At 42.9% G+C, this 22,723-nt stretch overlaps 1 protein-coding gene across 2 annotated transcripts; it reads left to right on the top strand.

Annotated features, from left to right (window-relative positions):
• The first annotated feature begins 759 nt into the window (after positions 1-759).
• On the top strand, positions 760-22,167 carry SMAD1 (SMAD family member 1). 2 transcript variants are annotated; one of them, XM_082237951.1, is made up of 6 exons: positions 760-1,331; positions 11,327-11,581; positions 14,117-14,233; positions 17,585-17,806; positions 19,781-20,037; positions 20,939-22,167. In XM_082237951.1, the coding sequence occupies exons 1-6, from the start codon at positions 932-934 to the stop codon at positions 21,080-21,082; spliced, it is 1,395 nt and encodes a 464-aa protein (XP_082094077.1). In that variant the 5' UTR covers positions 760-931; the 3' UTR covers positions 21,083-22,167. The 2 variants fall into 2 exon arrangements, with proteins under 2 accessions (XP_082094077.1, XP_082094078.1); XM_082237952.1 differs by having other exon boundaries at positions 761-1,331; positions 14,117-14,230.
• The last annotated feature ends 556 nt before the right edge of the window (positions 22,168-22,723 follow it).

Consider the following 22,723-nt stretch of genomic DNA (forward strand, 5'->3'; position numbering starts at 1 on the left):
TCAACCCTTTGAGGGTCATCGCTGAATCGAGCACCCTTTCAGGTTGTTCCTCCAAGTGTGCAAACCCGATTTGGAACGTTCTAGTCTCACCATATTTACAAACGCCATGGCAACCATATCTGCTAAAATCCCTTTTGAGAAATAATTCTTGATTTTGTTGGAAGGTGTCTTTAAGAACACAATGGTTCTGAGGCATTTGAAATGAATTTATCCTGTCTCTGCTGGTTTTGTAAGCAGGTGGTTAACTTGATCAACTTTTTATTTTAAAGTTTCCATGTAGTAAATTTTCTGGTGACTCAGAAAATGCTGACTTGTTAATTTTGGTGTTCTAACTCGAGTACAGAACACATCCAAGTACTGTATTGTTGTAGTCAGCTGACCAGCTGTGTGAAGATCTCTTAATTAATTCCAACTTCTTAATGACTTTGAAATCTGATGCGAAATGCATCCTACACTCTCTTTACTTGGCTAAATGTGCCACCTTGACTAATTGTGGTTTCGTGAAGGGGATGGCAGAAAGCAGTTTTCATCTCTCAAGAGGAATTGGTCTTCTTCATGAGTCAGCTGAAGCAGTGGCTCTTCCTATGCTAATTCCTGACAACTTCCCCATAGTTTGAATTCTGCCCAGGCATAAAGTTCTGCAATAACCCAACAGTGGTCTGTTAGATTCTGGTAGAGTATTTGTGCTTCTTCAGATTGTTTGTATGAAAGAGATCTGATCTTTGCCTTTTCTCACTTTTACCCTTTCGTAGGTGCCTTGCATTTGGAATCCCAAAGACTAAAGAAAGAACATCTGACAAGCTGGAATGTTAGTTTCAACTTTTCAAGATCTCTGGGTTAGGAAGATTAAAGGAATCATATAAATTCGCCCAAGACTGTTGTAGGGCAGTCCTTGAAGGATTTGCTGTTCTCAAGCGTTTGATCACTCACCATGAACGTGACGAGCTTGTTCTCCTTCACAAGCCCAGCTGTTAAAAGACTGCTAGGATGGAAGCAAGGGGACGAAGAGGAAAAATGGGCTGAGAAAGCTGTCGATGCCCTAGTAAAAAAACTGAAGAAGAAAAAAGGAGCAATGGAAGAGTTGGAGAAGGCATTGAGCTGCCCAGGTCAGCCCAGCAACTGTGTCACAATTCCTCGTTCGCTGGATGGGAGGCTCCAGGTGTCCCATCGGAAAGGGCTGCCCCATGTAATTTATTGCCGTGTGTGGCGCTGGCCTGATCTGCAGAGCCATCATGAACTTAAACCACTGGAATGCTGTGAGTTTCCCTTTGGTTCAAAGCAGAAGGAAGTTTGCATCAATCCCTATCACTATAAGCGAGTGGAAAGTCCTGGTAGGTATCTTCGTGTATACTTTGATTTTATTAGCTTACGCAATGCCTTTTCCCAACAGCTCAACTGCAATCAGATTTAAGATTATAGGACTGCTAAACTAGAGAAATAGAACAGTGTTTCCCAAACGTTTTTGGGCAACGGCACACCTGTTTACCGGAAAAAAATCTCGCGGCACACCACCATTAAAGCCCCGCCCCGTGACGTCAGCGTGCAGCGTCACGCCGGGAGGGACGCACAAAAGTGAACGTTTTTTCCCTTCCCCTTGCCGGGGTGGGAGGAGGCAGCAGAGCGAGGGACTGAGGGACGGCGGCAGCTGAGGCGGCGGCGGCTGTTGTGGTGGTGGCGGCGATAGCGGGCGGAGGAGGAGCCGTCGCCGGGAGTTGCTGCTGCTGCTGTTGCTGCTGCTGCCCGGACATGCCGGCCTCCTCCTCCTCCGCTGTCTCGCGCTCCTCCCTTTTGCGCGCGCTGCCCCGCCGCTCGGCACCACCACCGCGGAGCCGCCCCCGGCTCGACGCGGATCCTCGCCGCCCGACTCGCCCGCCTCCCTCCCACGGCACACCAGCCGGTGTCTCACGGCACACTAGTGTGCCGCGGAACACCGGTTGGGAAACACTGAAATAGAATGTGCAGCTTGCTGGGAGTAGATCCTAGAATCCTAAGAGTTGGAAGGGACCCTGAGCATCATCTAGTCCAGCCCCCTGCTATGCAGGATTATACAGCTGTCCCTTACGGGGATCGAACCTGCAGCCTTGCCATTATCAGCACCACACTCTATCCAATGGAACTATCTCAGTTATCTTAGTTATACTATTGAACCATCTTAAGACAGTATACTCATGTATTCAAGATAGACTCTGGTACTTGTAGGGCATAATAAACTGATATACTTAGCTATAATCTCTGTGTTACAAATACTATGTGACTCTTAAAAAAATCAGTAGGTTAGTAATGGCTCCCTGTGGTAGAGGAAGTGAAAGTAAAACTTGCAGTGGCATATGACCTTCAGCAGTGCATTCTGCTAAGCAGTGAAATAAACTAGCTGCTTTGATGACTGTGTCTGGCTGGGTGCAGCAGGGATCTTGTTGGAAGCCAGCCTTGAGTTGTCTGTCCCACATTGGGGAAAACTGCTCAAAAGCTCATGAGAATAGTAGATCTGTTGCCCTTGCAAGAACTGAATAAATCTTTCCCTAGTTCCACACTAGATTTTAGTACACCTGGTGTTTTTATAAGAGATTATAAACATTGAATGAGAGGGGCAGAACTGATTCCATAGTTGTGCACTGTTTTGGGGCTGTGTAGCAAATAGGGCTGTGGGTAAAACCTCAGCGCCTAGGACTTGCCGATCGCATGGTCGGCGGTTCGAATCCCCGCGGCGGGGTGAGCTCCCGTCATTCGGCCCCAGCTCCTGCCCACCTAGCAGTTCGAAAGCACCCTTAAGTGCAAGTAGATAAATAGGTACCGCTTTATAGCGGGAAGGTAAATGGCGTTTCTGTGTGCTGCTCTGGTGCCGCTTCGCCAGAGCAGCTTCGTCACGCTGGCCACGTGACCCGGAAGTGTGTGCGGACAGCGCTGGCTCCCGGCCTCTAGAGTGAGATGAGCGCACAACCCTAGAGTCTGTCAAGACTGGCCCGTACAAGCAGGGGTACCTTTACCTTTACTAGAAAATAGGTAGATGGTTGCGCAGTAAATCTGTTTTCCATAACCACATTTGGAAATGTGTCTGAAGAAGTGTGCATGCACACGAAAGCTCATACCAAGAACTAACTTAGTTGGTCTTTAAGGTGCTACTGGAAGGAATTTTTTTATTTTCACATTTGGAAAGCTAGTGTAATTTTTGTTCAGCGAATTACTTTGATAGACCAGAACTGGTTCTCTCTCCGCTTTAAACTGGAGGAGGGAGAGAGATTGCTATGGATAAAAGTTGCAGGGAGTATCCCAATTATTCCAAGTATCCCAATTTGCATACTTGAGCTCCAGAAAACTGTACTATAGATATTTTGTGTGTGTGTGTGTGTGTGTATGAGGGGGGGTGAACACTGTGAAAAGTGATATGCCATTTGGAAAGCTGAGACTGCTAACTGCAGCTGAAGGGCAGGAGTAACTTAAAACTGGCAATTCAAAGCTTGGAGAATCCAAGCTTTGTCAGCATGCTTCCTGGTAAGATTGCTGCATATATGTAGAGACGGGAGGAGGAAGAAGTGATAGGGGAAGCTTGTCGTCATCTGGCAAACACTCCAGCACAATTGTCGGAAAGAAGTGCCTTGCGCAGGCATGTCTGTAACAGCTAGCTATAACGGACTATACAAAGCCATGGCCTGTGTACACAAAAGTGTTGTAGTTTAAAAGACTATGCTAAGTCTAACTGGCTGATTTTTGGTAAATATTTAAACATGCCTTTGAATGTAATGTAATAAGGGGTCGTGTTTGTCTCCTCCTGGAACTGTGAGGATGTGTATTCTGGTCTTGGAAACTTTGTGTTTTGTGAAGTCTTTTGTTTTGCAATGCAAAGGTAGCAGTCCTTCAGTGACTACCTTTTGCCTTCGAACTAATTATTCCCTTTTACAGATCCTAAGTATTGTATGCCTCAGTACAGCGAACTTCCAAGTAATTACACTTAACTCAGTCTACTCCTCCCAGGCTGGGCTTCTCTTGTATCTGCATTTTCAAGTTAACAATTTAAATGACTAACGTAGGTGTGCTCTAGTCATATTTGGAAGACTCAAGTGCACTCTTTTGACCTTAGGATTAAATTGCAAAAGGAAGAAAGAACAAGCAATTTAGCTAATTTGTTAATGTGCTGAAATTCATTTTAATTGGATCTAACCACAGATTAAGAGCTGTAGCTCTCTTACCTTGTTATCTGTCCTGGAAGTAGGGTTGCAAATCTTTTCCTCCCTCTCCCACTGGCAGCAGAGCTTTTTTCAATAATTCTACCACATGGATAAATCTGTAGGTTAAGTTCTTAAACACTGAGGTGTAAGCTTGGAACCCCTCTGCATGTAGTTTAGGCAGGTGGTGGAAGGCAGTAAGTTTCAAGCAGAACAAAGAAAAAACTGGCAATCTTCTTGGTATATGTATCTGCCATGCTAATTCTTCCTTCCTAAATTGGAGGATGCCTTGTCACACCTGAGCAAAGAGTGGTTTTACTTTTTAAAAATATTATTAATATTACATTTATATCCCACCTTTGTTCCCAAGAGAGTCCATTTTCCTGGGTAAATAGCTAGTAGTGATGATGATGATGATGATGGTGTGTGTGTGTGTGTGTGTGTGTGTGTGTGTGTGTTTGAAATCCGGTGTATTCTGTAAACTTGGACATTTTGGAAAACTTGGCTGGTATGTGCTTTAAAACATTGAAGACAGAACAGGCTTCTGGTTTCCTTGTAAACTTTCCTTGTAAAGAGCCTCTGGGATGAATAATTTGTCTTGACCTCAGTTTTTGTTGTTCTTGGGACTTGGCCCACTCTATAGAAAGAGGGGAGGATATTAAGGCTCCCCTTAAGAGACACTGTCTGATTTGTAGTTTTATTATATTACTAAAACGGCCTTCCCTAAGCTTTCCTCCAGTTGCTGTTGGGCTCCAACTCCCATCACTCCAGCCAACATAGCCAGTGGTCATGGATGAAGGGAGTTGCACTTCAGGGACATCTAGAGAGCCTCACGTAGGCCAACCTTAAGTATCCATGCTAGTATCTCCTTCGTAGATAGTGAAATGAGTTGTGGTTTTTTTAAGGCACACATGCATACACATTTAATTTAAATACACACACTTGGTTAGCAGCAACTGTCTCAACAAGCCTTTCGTAAAACTCTTAGGTGCTGGGATAACCTGTTAAAATATTTCCTGAACCAATTTCCTGTAATGTATGCACGTTTTAGCCAGCACACAAGCAAATATAATGTGCAGTATTGCCATTAAAAGTTAGGTCTTGAGGGGTACAATGTAAACCAAAAGTATATTTACATTTTGTGATGTGATGCCCTGGATGAATCCCTCTAAAATGCTTGAAATCATCTTCTGCAATAGCGATGAGCTTCGATACTGAACTTGGTGTCTTAAAGTGGATGCCAGTGGAATTCATGAGTCAGCAGTGGCTCCATGGTTTCCATGACTAAGAACATACCCAGGCATTCAGTCCTCATGTGATTTATTATCATGTGGGGGCGAAAAGGAGGGACATGCTTGCTAGCCTGGCTTCCCTCTCCTCCCAGTCACATTCCCCTGATGACCAGTCCCAGCCATTTTAGTGGGATTCATTTAGGGGTAGGTTTTTTAGGGTTTTTTTACATCAGTTGATGGAATGATACACAGTGCTAGAAACTCCTTAAACCAATGTTACAGTCGCCAAAACGGAACGTCTGGTTGCCATTTTTTGGGCAAGGTGGCTCCTATGTCTTATTTTTTCAAATGATGGACTGACTGATTATCAGTTAAACATCTGGCTAGTTCAGATGACAACCTTTCGCTAGGTGAAGAACTATGAGAACTTAATGAAGAAAAGTCACTTTATCCAGGGACAGTCCACATATATATTGGCCTATTCCTACCTCTTTCTCTTAATGGTTACACTGACCATTCATAACGTAAGAGTATGAGTATTCTTCGCAGCTGTGAGCAGGGCAGCGGGGTGGGGTAAGTGAAGACAAGCTACAACCATTAACTATAATGTTGTTCACTGCTCCTGCTCAGGCTGCACAGAAAAAGCATTTTGGTTCCTGAAATTCATTCTGATTGTTCAGATAGCATCCTGAACTACAGCTACTCCAAGCTATATAGTTTTGGAAGACCTAATGTTAATACTGTGTAGTGTTGTCTTGAAACTGTAACATAGGCTGCAACAAATTTGATCTCAACTATGCAACAGGCTAGTTTCTCATTGGTAGGCATGTCTCCTTTGCCTGCTAGGAGGCATTGGTAGGCATGTCTCCTTTGCCTGCTTTTAGTGTAGATGTGAACAGTTATGGCCTAATGCAGGGGTCAGCAATTTTTTTCAGCAAGGGGCCAGTCCACTGTCACTCAGAGCTTGTGGGGGGCCCGACTATATTTTGAAAAAAATAAATGATGCAAGAGCACCATGAGCCCCAGTGGCTGCTTGCCTGTGTCTTGCAAGCGGCAGGGACTGGCGGTGGCAAGATGATGAGCGGCGCGCGAAAAGGCTCTGGAGAGAGGCTGCTTAAAATGGCGGCCACTCGAGTGCTGCTGCTGCTGGCACCAACAAAGCCCAGCCCCCTTCCTCCTCTAGGCAGGGCGGGGAGAAGCCAGGAGGAGGGAGGGAGGAGGTGCTGCCGCCATGTGAGGGAGAGGGAAAGAACACATGCACTGGTGATCCACACGCAGTTCCCAGACTGTCTGCGGGCTGGATCTAGATTCGGCCCACGGACCTTGGTTTGCTGACCCATGGCCTAATGTGATTGGATGCACGCTGTGGTTATCACCTGTACTATGACATTCACCTTTCAAGAAGGCCTTTCTGAAGTGCAGAAGAGGGAAAGAGAGTAGGGACAAGGTGGGCTACATCTATTGTGCTTGGCAACACTGCTGTGCAGCAACACAAACTTTTAGTTAGTAACCATCACTAGGTGAACAAAGCAGACATTCCTGACGACAGAGTTGCTCTAGAGAGAGTACCAGAACGCAACTGCTCTCCTTGTAAATCAGTTCCTTTTTCATTTCAAGAAAGGAAAGTGATAATGCTCTACAGCTGTATCCTCCAGTATCTTGCAACCTCTCCAAATAACAGATCAGTGCCTCTTGGTTACTTTGCAGCAACAGGTGTGCTTGGCTCAACATAGCCAAAGTCTCAAGCTGTCTCTTCGATTATGCCTCTTCCTCTGGGCTGGCAGCTACTTCTGAGATCAGCTTCCTTTCCTGCTGTGTTGAATTTTAGCAATTTATTTTGTACAGTGGAGGTGTCCAACTTGATCAAGCTAAGCGTGCTTATCCCAATCCAACTACAGGCAGGTTTTTCATCTGAACCTCTTGGGGTTTTGCCCTCTTGCTCAATTTGTTAATTTGTTAATTTGGGGGACCTGGGTCACTGGGAAGCTCCTGTGCTTTTACTGATGGCACTGGTGGGAAGATTTCCTAACGCAGAAATGGGAGAAGCCACACTCAAGTCGACCTGCTGCTTTTTTAAAGGTGTCTGAAAAGGTATATATAGAATCCTCCTCAGAGTCTGGGACAGGCAACTCTTCCCAGCTCAATTGCTAGCATTTGTATCCCACCAGGGGGTCCACTAACTCACTACTAGCTGCACTAAAAGTGATGTGTATTGGTTGAAGTATGAATGTTTGTCTTCTGTTGCAGCAGGTTCAGACTGAAGCCTCTTGCAATTTCTGGGACCTAAATTAGTTCTTGGTCCCACATCTCTGCTTCTGAGAGCACACTTCACGGTGCTTGTGTTTTGCAAATTGTGTTTTTATTAAGGGAAATCTCACGATAGGCAGCTTTCACATACTTTCGCAATGTGGGAGAGTCTTAAATTAGCGACATGGTTTCCATGAGCTGTTAAGGAAACGCCGTACCAAAAGTGACACTTTCTTTTCCCCTCTGCCCTTTGTCTGTCGTTTTCATGGAAAATCCAGTGTCTCTGGAACCTTGGAGAAAATGACTAGTGTATCCACTTTTAGATTGCTAAAAGCACTTTGAAGATTCTCTTTCCAGCTATTCTCGAAATGCAAAACAACCCCCCCCAAAAAAAAAACTTAGTGTTTCATATGCCTTTGTTTAAATGTGTGAGAGAGGAGAGGAACGATGGCTTGTTCTGGTAATCAAGGCATTTGTTATTCTAGGCTCAGTCTCCTTACAGGAACCCAGGAGAAGATGCAACATTTTCAACAGATACCAGGGGAACTGTTAATGTCCTGACCTGGTCTCATAGGCAGTAATGGGCTGAATGAAGGGAAATAACTTGAAGCAAAATTCAGAAAAGACAGAGGTGATCCCAGTTTGAGAGATGGACTCTTGGAATAGGGATTTGGCTTGTTCTGGACAAGACTTGAAAATTGGGGTTCGTCGTTTGGGGGCAGTCCTACTCTGCATCTAGATGTCCAAATAGTGCTGTTGCTGAAATTGCAGGGAGTTCACAGGAAGCCAGGTGACAGAAGATTCAGAGAAGGCAGATTGTATGTTTGGAGATTGTGTCTCATGGGGGTAGTGACTGTAGACAAGGATGCCTTTGCCCAGCTTAGGTCGGTGCACTATCTGCGTCTGTTCCAGAAAAGATCGGACCCAGCCACAGTAACACATGCCTTGGTTGCATCCAGGGTGGGTTACTATAATGTCCTCTGCATGAAATTGCCTTGAGATTTCAGAAACCTTCAGCTGGTCCAGAATCTAATTGCAAGGATGTCAATGGGTGCTCAACAAAGATACCTGTAATGAGTATGGGTTGCTCGTGCGTAAGTTGCCGCCTCTCCAGGCTTTGTTGCCTTGCTAAACCTTTCAGTCTGGGCAGCCCTTCACTTCGTGGCTGCCTCAGTCACTAGCAGAATCCGTCGGTGGGCGTTTCTTAAATCTTTTCCAACATAAAAGTTGTTTGACACCCAGTCTCCTCCTACTCTCTCTGCGTGGAAGTCTTCTGCGCAGGGTGGGCGTGGGTAGCAGAGGACCCGTGCTCTCCCCGCTGGTGTCCGGTGAAGAGTCCTGGAGCCCTCTCGCCGATTCCCCCATCAGCCCCCCTTTATCCCTGGTGTTGCACTGATTTGCTTCCCCATCTGCGGAGCTGCCTCTCTCCCTGCTGGGCCCTTCTCCAGCATCATTTGAGAGCCTCCCCTCCACCTCTAGCTCCGATGTCAGTTCCCTGACAATACCATACCACACAGATTCTGTAATACAGTGGTACCTTGCAAGACGAATGCCTCGCAAGACGGAAAACTTGCAAAACGAAAGGGTTTTTTGTTTTTTGAGCTGCTTCGCAACACGATTTTCCCTATGGGCTTGCTTCGCAAGATGGAAACGTCTTGCAAGTTTGTTTCCTTTTTCTTAACACCGTTAATACAGTTGCGACTTGACTTCGAGGAGCAACTCATAGCACGCGGTGTGGTAGCCTTTTTTGAGGTTTTTGAAGACTTTGGTGATTTTTGAAGCTTTTCCAAAACTTTTCCGACACTGTGCTTCGCAAGACGAAAAAAATTGCAAGACAACAAAACTCGCGGAACGAATTAATTTCGTCTTGCGAGGCACCACTGTAGCTGCATTGGTTGCAGAATTATTTCCTTCACATAATTTTAAGTGCTGGTGATGACTGTTAAAACAATAAATGGCTTTGTGCCATGATACCTGGATCTATACCTAAAATAGATTAGAGAGACCCATATGTGTCCCATTCATAGTTGAGGAAGGTATATGGAGAGCCTTCTCAGTGGCTGCATCCAGACTGTGGAATACCTCGCCCGGCAAGATCTATGTTACCCCCTCTTACACATTTCATTGCTCACTTGTTAAAACTTCCCTGTTCTGGCAACTGTATATCTAGCTGGGCAGGTGAATTTCATATGCTGAAGCCTCATTTGAGAATGTTCTGACACTCCTAGCCTGTTTCTGAGTTTTGTGCTGTTCTCTTTTATGGGAATGTGTTTTTACTTTTTTAATACTTGTAAAATGCCAGGTACAAATGTATTGGAAGAGTCTGTTTAATGCAAATGCACTGGACAGACTGGGTAAAAGTTTAACAAATAAAAGAGAAAAGGCAGCTTAATGTAAATATAGTCATATGGTGGGGGCGCTGGGAGAATCCTAACTTTGTGTATATACTGAGGGCATCTGAGCTCATGGAGATTGACCAGAAAAGGGATCTTAGGGTCATGGTGGATAGCTCACTGAAAATATTGACTCAGTTTGCGGCAGACGTGACAAGGGTGAATTACCTCAGGATCATTAGGAAAAAGAAAAAAGAAACCAATTCTTCCAATACCATTTTTAGTGTGACCATGCTTAGTATACTGTGTACAGTCCATGTTCAACTGTCTGGTGTCTCACTTCTTCCTAAGTTGGGTTTAAAGCTTTGGGAGCAGCCCAATTCAGACTGCTTTGGAGAAGGTCCATTTTGTATCAAACAAGGCCCAAATCCCTGCAAAGTGGCCTATTTGGTTCTGGATTTGGATTCTCTCTGAAGCGGATGCATACTCCTACTATGTACAGTAGTACCTCGGGTTACAGACGCTTCAGGTTACAGACACTTCAGGTTACAGACTCTGCTAACTCTTAAATAGTACCTCAGGTTAGGAACTTTTCTTCAGGATGAGAACAGAAATCACACGGCGGCAGCGGGAGGCCCCATTAGGTGAAGTGGAACCTCAGGTTAAGAACAGACCTCTAGAACGAATTTAAGTTCTTAACCCGAGGTACCACTCTATAACATGACTTTCAGGATCCTCGGGAACCTGCTGCTTAATACTAGTTGCTAGGGAGCAACAATGGGAGAGGGTTTGTTGTCATCATGTTCTGCCTGTGAGTTTCCCATAGATATCTAGTTGGCAACTGTAGGAAACCGTAGCTTTTAGCCCATTGCTTATACTAAAAATAAACTTTCAGCTGTTGTCTCTTTAAGTTCTCTGTCCATAGCCTATGTAGTGCTATCATTGTCTTCAGAAGAATTTCCTAGTTAACAAGGTTTTGGCTTACAAACCATTAAGTGGTTAGCAAGCCAGCAAAATGCACTAAAAGGTTCAAACGTTGGCATTAAATATACAGAACACTGCTCCGTGTTTTGTAAATAAAAACGCAGCAAAATCCTTTAATTATCTTGTTTCCAGCTACTGTGAAAACCGAGTTTACGACTCTGGGAAACTTGCAGTCACTGTGCCACTGTATGAATTTAAGTTATGTAATGACAGGATCCAATGAAGTGTCCTTGCTGAGCCCTGTTGGTTCCTAGAATGTGAATACCTCACATGCAGTGGTTGCATCCATGGAAGAGTTTGCCTTTGTTCTGTAAGTATGGTCTTGAACTAATTTTTTGGTCTTTCTCTCTCCCCCCCCCCAACTTTCCAGTTCTTCCTCCAGTGCTTGTTCCGAGACACAGTGAATACAACCCACAGCACAGTCTCCTGGCTCAATTCCGCGTGCCACAAAACGAGCCACACATGCCACACAATGCTACTTTCCCAGACTCTTTCCAACAGCCCAATAGCCATCCGTTTCCTCACTCGCCCAACAGCAGCTACCCAAACTCCCCGGGAAGCAGTAGTGGCACCTATCCTCACTCACCTGCCAGCTCGGACCCAGGAAGTCCTTTCCAGATGCCAGGTAAGCTTGCTCCAAGAGGCCTTGGTTGTAAGTTCTCAGTGTTAAGGGCATGGTTGGGACACATGCTCTGCTTGGGTCAGTATCTCATGGCAACCAGTGAAAATGCAAACATTTGCATGCTTTTAAAGGTTTCTTTACAGGGACACGGGTGGCGCTGTGGGTTAAACCACAGAGCCTAGGACTTGCCGATCAGAAGGTTGGCGGTTCGAATCCCCGCGACGGGGTGAGCTCCCGTTGCTCGGTCCCTGCTCCTGCCAACCTAGCAGTTCGAAAGCACGTCAAAGTGCAAGTAGATAAATAGGTACCACTGCGGCAGGAAGGTAAATGCGTTTCCGTGCGCTGCTCTGGTTCACCAGAAGCGGCTTAGTCATGCTGGCCACATGACCCGGAAGCTGTACACCGGCTCCCTCGGCCAGTAAAGCGAGATGAGCATCGCAACTCCAGAGTCGGTCACGACTGGACCTAATGGTCAGGGGTCCCTTTACCTTTAAAGGTTTCTTTATGGCACTTAAAACTACAGTGGAACCTTGGTTCTTGAACTTAATATGTTCCGGAAGTCCATTTGACTCCCGAAACCATTGGAAAACCAAGACGCAGCTTCTGATTGGCTGCAGGAGCTTCCTGCACTCAAGTGGAAGCCGCAGTGGATGTTCAGCTTCTGAAAAATGTTTGAAAACCGGAACACTTAGCTTTTGGGGTTGCTGTGTTCGGGAGCCAATTTGTTTGACAACTAAGCCGTTCGAGAACCGAGTTATGACTGTACATACTTTTTGTCAAAAACCATAATTTTATGATCAGTGCAATTGGGACAATAGCTGCAATTTTTACCCACTGAACCTTTGGCTGTGTTAAACTTTCACCTGTCAGTTCTCTGTGAATAGGTGTCGTGTAATGTCTCTCTGGCTTTACCTAGTCTGCAAAGAAAAGTTTTTGAAACTACGGAGCATCCAAGGATTTTAATGAATTACCACATAAAGATAGCATTAAAAGATTTATCTTAGCTGATCGTGAGAGCATAATGTGCTGCTAGAGAATTACTCACTGGAAATTGGACCCATAGAGTTCTTCACTAGCTAGAACTTCATTTGTAGAACATGATGTAGCATAACCTTGAAGTTAGTTGTGAATCTGGTAAAAAAATGAGGGGAGCTGCACTTGCCCTCTAGATTAGAAGTCAAATCAATGAGGTGCTTTGTTCAACTAGGATTCTAGATTGGTGCTGGAAGATCAAATCCAAATGACCAGGGGAAGGCAATTGTCCATTAAAAATAAAACAAAACCCACACTTCACATTGGTAGAAGTATCTTATGACATGAATTTGCAGTGTCTCAAAAGGGCAAGTAGACAAAGAGCAGCATGAAGTTTGCTCTTTTAAATGTTGCACAGAAATAGCCTTTTCTCACTGTTCGTTAGTTCTTCCAAATCTCTCCTGTGTGTTTTGGGTTGTAAAAAGATACTAAAGAACTGCTCAGTTGTGTTTAAACTTCTAAAAAATTAACACCCAAACATGGATGAAGAGAAGAAGTATTCAAACTATTCCTGGTGTAGCAATCAACAACTGTATAGCTGGTGACAGCTTAAACCTAAGGATTCTGGCTGGCCACTCAGCAATAAACTGGGCTTAGCATCACTGATGTCAACAGCACATGAGTGTAAATCTTGCTATGTACTGGATTGCAGCCCCTGTTTGCTAGTAAACTTAAATGTTACTTGGTTCATCTCCTAATTGAAATGCTTTGTTTTGATAAGTGGTCATGCATTAACAGCTCACCTGAAAGCCACAGGCCACCAGTAATTCCATGCAGGTGGGTGGGCTGGTGGAGGAAGGACAGGCCACTCCATTCTCCTCTGCCATTTGGTTTCTGTGCTAGATGTGGAGGAAGGAAAGCCTGATCCTCAGTTCTGTCCCTCCTCTGTCATTCCACTCGATCAAATGCATTTTTTTAAAAAATAGCCTGCATTTCTGCACATCTTTAAAAGAGGGGGGCTTCCCTTCCAGCATGAGAATATGGGTTCCTCTTAGTAGGTTGGCAACTTTAACTGGCTTATTTGTAAGGCTGCTTTAGCTGCTGTTAGTTCTGTTGTAGCACCATAATAGGGAATTATTGCTGTTGGAACTGGGAAAGTAGGAAAAACAGAAGTACAATAGTGTTGGCTAAAATCTTTTTCCAGCGGGACTGATATTTATTAAGCACCTAAAATCACTAGCTATGATAAACATACATTAAAAAAACAAACCTCCTCAAAATCACTTATCTCATGTAGAATAACTTTACCTTTATCTGCTTCAAAGCCTAGTTCCCTAAAAAAGAAACTCTAAACTATTATTCCTTGATGAGAAAATAATGGTTTCCGTTGTTAGCCTTGTTTATAAGAGTTTAGTTTTGTCTAGCAAGTCTCACTTGAGACACAGGAATGAAGAGTTTTATTGGGTTATCATAAATAGGTGGAAATTGTTGCTTGACCTGTCTTAGCGCTTTCTACTAATGTACAAAGAGAAATTAAATTATCTGTCCTGTATTTTTCCCATTTAGCTGATACTCCCCCTCCTGCTTATCTGCCTCCAGAAGATCAGATGACACAGGATGGTTCACAGCCAATGGACACAAATATGATGGCACCTTCAATTCCTCCAGAAATAAGCAGAGGTGGTGAAAATTTTAGGGTTTTTCTCTCCCCCTTTTAATAAGAAATGTGGTCTAACATATATATGTGGCATGTGGAGTATAAACATGGTTGTAGCATACATTTTATGAATAGGAAGCTATGAATGATCATATCTGAATTATGGACTTCCAATAGGTTTCTGGTTGGCCATTGTGAGAACAGGGTACTGGACTAGATTGTCTGATCCAGCAGAGGTGGCCTTAGGTTCTTATGATTTAATGATGCTGCGCTTATGCTCTGTACTAAGAGTCTGGCATAATAGCAAGTAAATGTCAGTGGAGGTGTTCTCCCCAAGTAACAAGGTATGGAAAATGGTGTTTCAGCCAGACTTGCACCAAATCATGCACTGCTTCTTCCTCCTCATAGCTGCAGGCAAGATGGCTCAGATAACCAAAGTGTGCATTCTGTGCCAGCAGTTTTGGAGCCATCTTGGAAAAATAAGAGTAGACAACCTCTTGGTTATTTAACATTTTGTTTTAAAGCTGGCTCGCAACCAATAAAGCAAATCTTTGGGTAGTTTTGCTGATCTGTTCATTTCACATAGACCTTGTTGCTGACAAAAGAAAGAAGCAAATTTATCATTGCTTATGCCTGACTCTGTAGACCTTCTGCACACATTAGTTTTCCGGTTGTCCTGTATCTTTGTCCTGCCATTCTTGCATTCCTTAGGAATAGCCCCAGTAAGCAGAGGGCTGTGTGTCTAACCAGTCTTTAAGGTTTTTTTTGGATATTCTGGCCACAACAAACTGCTGTGTATTGGGTCACAAGAGATGCATATAGATAGTGTGCTTCTCATTAGCTTGGCTCCAGTTCATGTGGCAGGATCATAAAATTTCTGCCACTGGCACTGCCACATGTAGTGTTGTGTGTTGGCTAGACCATGATCATAGCAGTTTCATCCAAGAGCACTGTCAAGATGGCTGGATCTGGAACCAGATTATTTTTACAAGCTGTGTTGTTACCAGAAATCACAGCACTTGCAGCGTTACCCACTTCTGTGTTCACAATGGCAGTTTCCTGCACGCCCTTCCCACTGTGGCTTTGGGGCCAGATATTTTAGCAGGAGGCAGGGAACAGTATGTACTGGACAGCTGAAGGATGTTGCAATCACAAGCACAGAAGTAGTAATGCTGCAGGCCCAACGACTAGTAGCAACTAGAGGCAGATGCTCCCTCTAAATCTGGTAACTTTTTCCTCCCCTGATCTTAATATCCCTCCCTTCCCGTTTTTCTTTTTCTTTTTAGAGGGTGAAACTACACTTGCTTATTTCCTTTACACTTACATTGTTTACGCACACCTGTTTCCCTTAATTCTGTGAGCTCATTTCTCTACTCCCGTACCTCTACCTGGTACATACGGTCACATCCTTTGTTTTATAGCCCTTCAGAAAAGGTCTGCTGAAGTTCGCATATAGGAAGGGCACCGGCAGTAAACGTAGGCTCAAGCACTCTCACTGCAGACATTTAGAGAGGCCTGTTCTTTGTGAAGATTTGTTAGTCTTAAGAGATTTGACTTAACAAGCTGCATCCTGTCAATGAAGTTGGGTAACTCCTATTGTTGGCTCACGCTGGGAATGGAGAGACAAAGCACACCTGCTCTGCATGACTTAAGGCAAATGTGAGGAAGTTAGTATGAAATCTGTGTGAGAGAGATATGATTTCATTCTGCAGGAATGGCCAGCTGGCAGGATTTCTTCCCGAGTTTGAGAACTAGGGCAAAGCTGTGTGCAGCCTTAATGGTTGCTGGCATCTTACTGTGAAGAGTGCACCTACTTACTAATAATTAAAGGCTGCCGTACAATGACTTGAAAGGATTAAAAATATCATGGCTTGTTTGAATCAGCACTTCTTTGCATAGCTTTGGTAATCAGTGAACAGGATGGAGAAAAGCCTTATTTACAAAAAAGTATATACCGCTGTATCATAAAAATATACCAGCAGTTTACAACAAAATAAAAACAGTTTATATTGTGGTAGGATACAATATATTATAAGTTTAAAAACTAGTTAAAAGCAAAAAGAAATGAAAAAAACAAACAACAATAGACCATGATGAGGGATGTACTCTTAATTGCCTGCATAAGCCTGATGGAATAGAAAAGTTTTCAGCAGGTGTTTCAGAGTTGGCACAGAAGGTGGCCGCTGAATCTCTGTTGGCAAGGTGCTCCACAGGACTGGCCAATGGCACTAAAGGCTCAAATTCTCATTGTTGTCATATGAGGCTCACCAGCTCAGGGAATATAGTCTGCCATCTTCAGTTCCATATAATTGGTTTCCTACAGCCAAAACTATATTTATGACTGTCATTGGTTGACTCTTCCTTCTTAGCTACCACAAGCCACTGTGGTGCAGTGGTTTGTGTCAGACGAAGGATGAGAGTTCACAAATTCAGATCCCAGTCTGGCCGTGAAGCCCACTTTGGGCCAGGTGGAAAAAGGCCTGCAAGGCAGGGAGCAGATCACAGCTGAGATGGTCATAGAGTGCCCCAGGAGGTCATTATGATGGACAACTGAGGCCAGGGTATGCCAGCCCAGCAACCAGTGGTTTAACATGGCAGTTGAGTTGCCATAGGAGACAGAATGGACCCTAAAGGGTGGGTGAGACCCTGACTTGGAAGTGCAACTCCACCATGATATGGACATTTGCTCAAGGTGGCAAAGTCTTTTGAGCAATAGTTCCCGGTGCAAAGCATACATTTTGAATTGCATACTGTCCAATGACTTCATTGTAAATAGGCATGGTTTATGGTAGCACATCTGGGTTTTCTAAAGCGTTGAAGCGGGCTGTGATGAAAAGGATTGCCACTAGGTGACCAGTCAACATCGTTTGGTAAATTGTGTGAGACCTGGTAGTTTCCTTTCTAGCTCATTTGCCACACAAACACAGCCCACCTGCCCAAACAGAGAGATAAGTAAAGCTTACTGGTTACAATCATTTTGAGGGGAAGCCAGTCTAATCATTCTACTGCAGGGACTCTCAACCTAACCAATTAGTAGATTATCAGTACTGCAGCCTCAGTTTTTTGTGAGTCTACTTGTATAGCAGGGTGGTAAAAAGAATCTGCTCACTGCTTGTTAAAGTACCAGTTAGAGCTCCTTCTCTTTTCGCTATGTGGAGGCTTTGATTGAATTGCTAGTGTGGCTCATATGTATTGTATAATAGGGCATTGTGGGAGAATGACTTCTAATTAGCAGCTGCGTAGCCAGATTATTTTTCCCCCTTTTGGTTCTTCAGTGATCTTAAGCCAAAACCTACACACTGAAAATAAATAAAACTTTAAAGCTCAGGAACTCATTAATTCTAGTGTCACTGATTTCTGATTTTCCTCCTTTCCAGATGTTCAGGCAGTTGCTTATGAAGAGCCAAAACACTGGTGCTCTATTGTCTACTATGAGCTTAACAATCGTGTTGGAGAAGCATTTCATGCCTCTTCAACAAGTGTGTTGGTCGATGGCTTCACTGATCCTTCAAACAACAAAAACAGGTTTTGCCTAGGGCTGCTCTCCAATGTTAACCGGAATTCCACCATTGAGAACACCAGGCGGCATATTGGCAAAGGTACTGCGGGGTTTTGTTCATATTTGAAAGTGGAAAGAGAGAGGAGCTGGGATGCAAGCAACATTTGTTTGCCTCAAGGCTTCATTGAGAAGCAACATATTCAGCGTTACACAATGTAATCTCCTTGCAAACAAGGAAATTTCAACAACACATAGAAACAGGGTTGCGCACGATCCGACTTCCAACTAGACAGTTTTCTCCCAAATTGTTTTGTTGGAATATAAACCTCTTGAGCTGCAACTAAGCTGATGGATCTATTACTACACAAGGTTCTTATATAGGGGTTAAAATCACTATCGGGCTCCCTGATGCAGCTACAGGAGAATTAACATAGCTTGCAAAATAGTGGGGAAGACTTTTTTGCAAAGGGCAGAAAAGTTGACATCTCTTGCTTTCCCAGTTCAGAATCTGAAATTGTTTCCAAGGTAAAATAGTACTGAGATCCATAGGAGAAAAAGAGGAATCACTTAAAATTTATTTTTATTTTTTATACAAGTGTTTGTATTACAGTATATGCCACCTGTTTTAACCCATAATACCCCCAATATATAAAACTATATAAAAAACAATGTGCTGTCTCCTTTATTTTAAGAACTGAAGTAATTTAGCAATGTTCTGGTTTTCTGTATAATTTGTGTTTCTAGAAGCATTTGCTTTTTGTCTCTCTCTCTCTAACAAAAAAGAGAGAGACAGTCTTGAGTGAAGACTATAGCTTCTATACTTTAAATTGTCTTGGAATAAAAATAGTTTGTCAATTATTTGTATTAATAATTCCCTACTTGGTTTTGCTGGAATATGACTTTGGTTTTACAAAGCCAGATATGAACAAGGGATACTCCCCCCCCCCCCGGTATGACTGGTATTTTGGCTATATAAAAGATGACTTTCTCTTCCAGGTATGTGTAAGACACAGTTGGGGACTATCCACTACTGGTGCCTTAAAAACTATTCAGAACATGCCTTTTGGTGGTGCACTGAAGGACTTTTAAAAGTTTGAATAGCAGCAGGGTTTTAATGTTTTTTCCTCGTAACAGCCCTATTCCTTACTAGGGATCTAGTTATGGCCAAATTATTTAATTACATTTATATCTTCCCCTTCCTCCAAGTTCAAAGTGATACACATGGCATCTTATTTATCCTGTCAGTGATCTGTAAAATAAGTTAGGTTGAGAGAGTGTTTGAGGGGGCCATTGAACCCTGTAGTAGATATCCCCAGTACTAGTCTCACATTCTGACCATTATGCCACACTGGTGGCCCAATTTGAGAAAATAGCTGTAGCCGCTAAATTTCACTTTAGGTCAAAGATCACTAGATGGCAGATAGCCACCAATAAGGAAGAGTATGCCTAATTTCTCTAGTTGAATCAGTATTAGTGCCTGGAACCTATAGCTATGCAGCACATAGGAACTCCTATTTCCTTTTACTAAAAGGTTCAGTAAAATGTCTTAGTCTTAAATTTTGCTTTTGAAAATTATCACACGCACACTACTAGATTACCATTTTTATTTTGCAAAGAAATATGCATATTTAAGAAGATCTGCTAAAACTACAGTAAACCCCAATCTAAATAGAAGCTAAAACTCAGACCAGATAAAATGAAGAAGTACTTGGTTTGCTTGGCTAATGAGAGTTGAGCAGATGTCGTTCTATCCCATTGGTTTCATTAGACACAAATTCATCTGAATCCCCTAGTTTTTAACTAGAAAAAACTAGATGTGCAGATGTCCAGAAAAGCAGATGTCCAAAAAATGTTGCCTATACAGCATGCGAATAATAAATTTGGACAACTGCAGTTATGCGGTTGGGCCAGGTATGTAAAATTCATGCATCACTGTGGGGAAGGTGTGTGATCCTCATTTGGACAACAGCACCAGAAAATACTCATACCCATTAATTGCTGTTTTGAATACCTGCAGCAGTCTGAAGTGCTTTGACTTCAGAATAAAACTAACAGAATCATGTCTCTCTTATAGGAGTTCACCTGTATTATGTCGGTGGTGAAGTCTATGCAGAGTGCCTTAGTGACAGTAGTATATTTGTGCAAAGTCGAAATTGCAATTACCATCATGGCTTCCACCCAACTACAGTCTGCAAAATTCCAAGTGGCTGCAGTTTGAAAATTTTCAACAACCAAGAGTTTGCTCAACTTCTGGCTCAGTCGGTGAACCATGGCTTTGAAACTGTGTACGAACTCACCAAGATGTGCACTATCCGCATGAGCTTTGTAAAGGTAAGCAAGGCTTTGAGGTGAGTGTGCCTTCGCGAGGCCTTGGCCTGGGAATAGCAACCTAGACAGACAAAGGCATGTGCATGCAAATGCTGCCCAAAACATAAATCTTTTGGGGGCTGCTGCTGAGCCTGCTCAACAAATCCTCCAAAAAAGTACTCTAGAGCTGAAGCTAAGAAATACTTGATTTTTTAAAATTGCACTGTGTCTTTCATGTTAATCAAACTTAAAACTGAAAGATATTAACAGATAAACTGAAAGATATTAAAAGATAAATAACAGTAATAAAGCAATAAAACTATACCTTGTGACAGGAGAGAAATCACCCCAATGGGTCTAATGCCTATCCGAAACGTCTTTCCTATTAAGTGGAAGGCCAGTAAGAAGCTTGGTAGGTGCTCCCTGTGCAGAGAGTTCTATAATCTGGGTGCAGCCACTGAGAAATAGAGAAATGTTGTGACTGGCTGACTTGTTCAGTGGTACCTTAACATCCATCCCCCCAAAAAATCTCTGAATTTCTAGAGATAAGGTGCACAGACACTGGATACAAAATAGATGGCAGTGTGTATGGGGGGGAAAATAGTATAAAGAATTGAGAGAGCAGCACTGCCTGACTAAACATCAACAGGTGTTTTCCCTTGAAAGTAGAAGCCATTACAGCAGAAGCTGCCCCACTTACTTGGAAGATTCATGTCTTCAGGGCTTTCAATCGGGACCATCTGGCAAGGTTTTAAATCTACTTCAGATTAAAATTCAGAGATCAGAAAATGGTTGCGCTCCTTTAATGCAAAAAATAAAAATAATGTCTTTTACTCAATATGACGCCATGTTACTGTCTTTGGATTCTTAGAATGCAATTAAATCTGTAGCAAGAATTGTTGTAACAATCGCTCTGTGTTTCTAGGGCTGGGGAGCAGAGTATCATCGGCAAGATGTCACAAGCACACCGTGCTGGATTGAGATTCACTTACATGGTCCCCTTCAGTGGCTGGATAAAGTTCTTACGCAGATGGGCTCTCCTCATAACCCAATCTCTTCTGTGTCTTAAAAGGATTCGGAGCAGCTACACTTAAGAAACCATTGAGCCTTGCATGTACTTGAAGGATGTATGAGTCAGACACATGTACAAAACTGGCAGCAGCCTTTATTATACTTGACCTCTGTGACCAACTGTTAGATCAGGAAAAGCCGCTACTAAGTTGTTGGTATCAAAGACTTTTTAGTTTACATAGTAGTAATCTTTATACAGGGCAGCGTGTAATAGCTAGGGATGACCCAAGTCCACGTAATCGGGACGCTGTTCTCAAGCAATCTTATCTAGAACACTAAGATCCCCTTGTGCTGAATTTCCATTGTGTTTTGCGTTCTGGGACGAGTACCAAAAAGAAGAAGGCTACTCTCCTTTTTAACAAGCTTCTCACAATATTCGAAAGCTAATGGTTCTTGGTAATAGTTGCTATCCTCAGAAAAATTAAGGCTTCTGTGTAATCTTCTGAAACTGTGTACTGACCATACCGCTGCAAGAATTTTTAGGTATGCTCTTTGCTAAATGTATGTACAGTGTATCTGGAAGTTAGAGATGGACTAGCCTAAAGAAATATAGTTGCGGGAGGCGGGTGGGAAGGGAAGCTGACATGGACAGGTAGAATTATACTGTAAACATAGCTTGTTAAATAAGTCCAAGTCTTGCTGTGTGCATTTCATTTTTATAGAGGCTTCATCTTACTAACTGATATATTTCTGCCCAAGCACAGCTTCATGAAGCAAGGCTGGGTCAATAAATGCTTTTGTCATGTACTGCAAGGTCTGTATATTTCAAGACAAACTATACAGCCTTTTTTAAGATTGGACAGTTTTATGCAGTTCACATAACAGAAGTAGCTGTTTTCGTTTTGTAAGAGGTTTGTGTTTTGCCAACTTAGCAGATGTTAGCACATGTTGGGAGGACTTAAACAACCTATTCAAGTGTCTCAGACTTAAAGGTTAATTTTTTACCATTTAAATTGTTTTCTTTCTGCTAATGTTTTTATATTCATTCAAGCTGTAGTACTTTTCCAGTATTTTTTTATTCCAAAACTTAGTGGTTCATCTCTACTGAAGTTCAAATAAATGTATTGCTTACTTTGATTAAAACACACTCTTGTGCATTTTTCCCCCTTATCAAACTACAAAACATGAAGTAGCTGTGATATAAATGAATATCAGTTGCTGAGAACAGTTTCTTGGAAAAGGAGATATGCAATGGAACTGATATGCAAGCTGCCAGCATGGAAGCACAAGCAATACCTGAAGCTCCCTTTTATGCCTTCTTTTAAAAAAGGTAGCTTCATTGTCTAATCTTATTGCCAAATTTATTGGTAAAATTATTTAAAACTTTGCTGGTGCTTTTAACTGCCTTATTTTACCACATTGCATGTGTTTGCCTTCCTTTTAGCTGCTTGAAAAACACAAGCTTAGCGGTCTTGGTGTGAGGGATGTACCATGGTTCTATGCTCACTGCTTTAAAAAGAAGAAATATACCTAGCAGCAAGATGAGTGCATGCTAATAATGAAGGGAAGTGTGCACAATATCCATCTTCACATGATTAGTTTCTTAAGGATAGAAGAATCATCCTTAACTCAAATTGGCCTAATAGCACCATCAGCCATCAGGTTTATTGGAAGAGTGGAAATAGCTCCAAAAAGCACA

This window comes from Podarcis vaucheri (genome assembly GCF_965113315.1).
Source record: "Podarcis vaucheri genome assembly, chromosome: 9".
Classification (NCBI taxonomy): Eukaryota; Metazoa; Chordata; class Lepidosauria; order Squamata; family Lacertidae; genus Podarcis; species Podarcis vaucheri.

Bases quoted from the DNA above. Each gene is read 5' to 3' on its own strand.
- SMAD1 (XM_082237951.1), top strand. From the start codon at position 932: ATGAACGTGACGAGCTTGTTCTCCTTCACAAGCCCAGCTGTTAAAAGA. The intron at 14,234-17,584 runs GTGAAAATTTTA...CCTCCTTTCCAG, and splicing joins TCCAGAAATAAGCAGAGGTG to ATGTTCAGGCAGTTGCTTAT. The intron at 17,807-19,780 runs GTACTGCGGGGT...TCTCTCTTATAG, and splicing joins CAGGCGGCATATTGGCAAAG to GAGTTCACCTGTATTATGTC.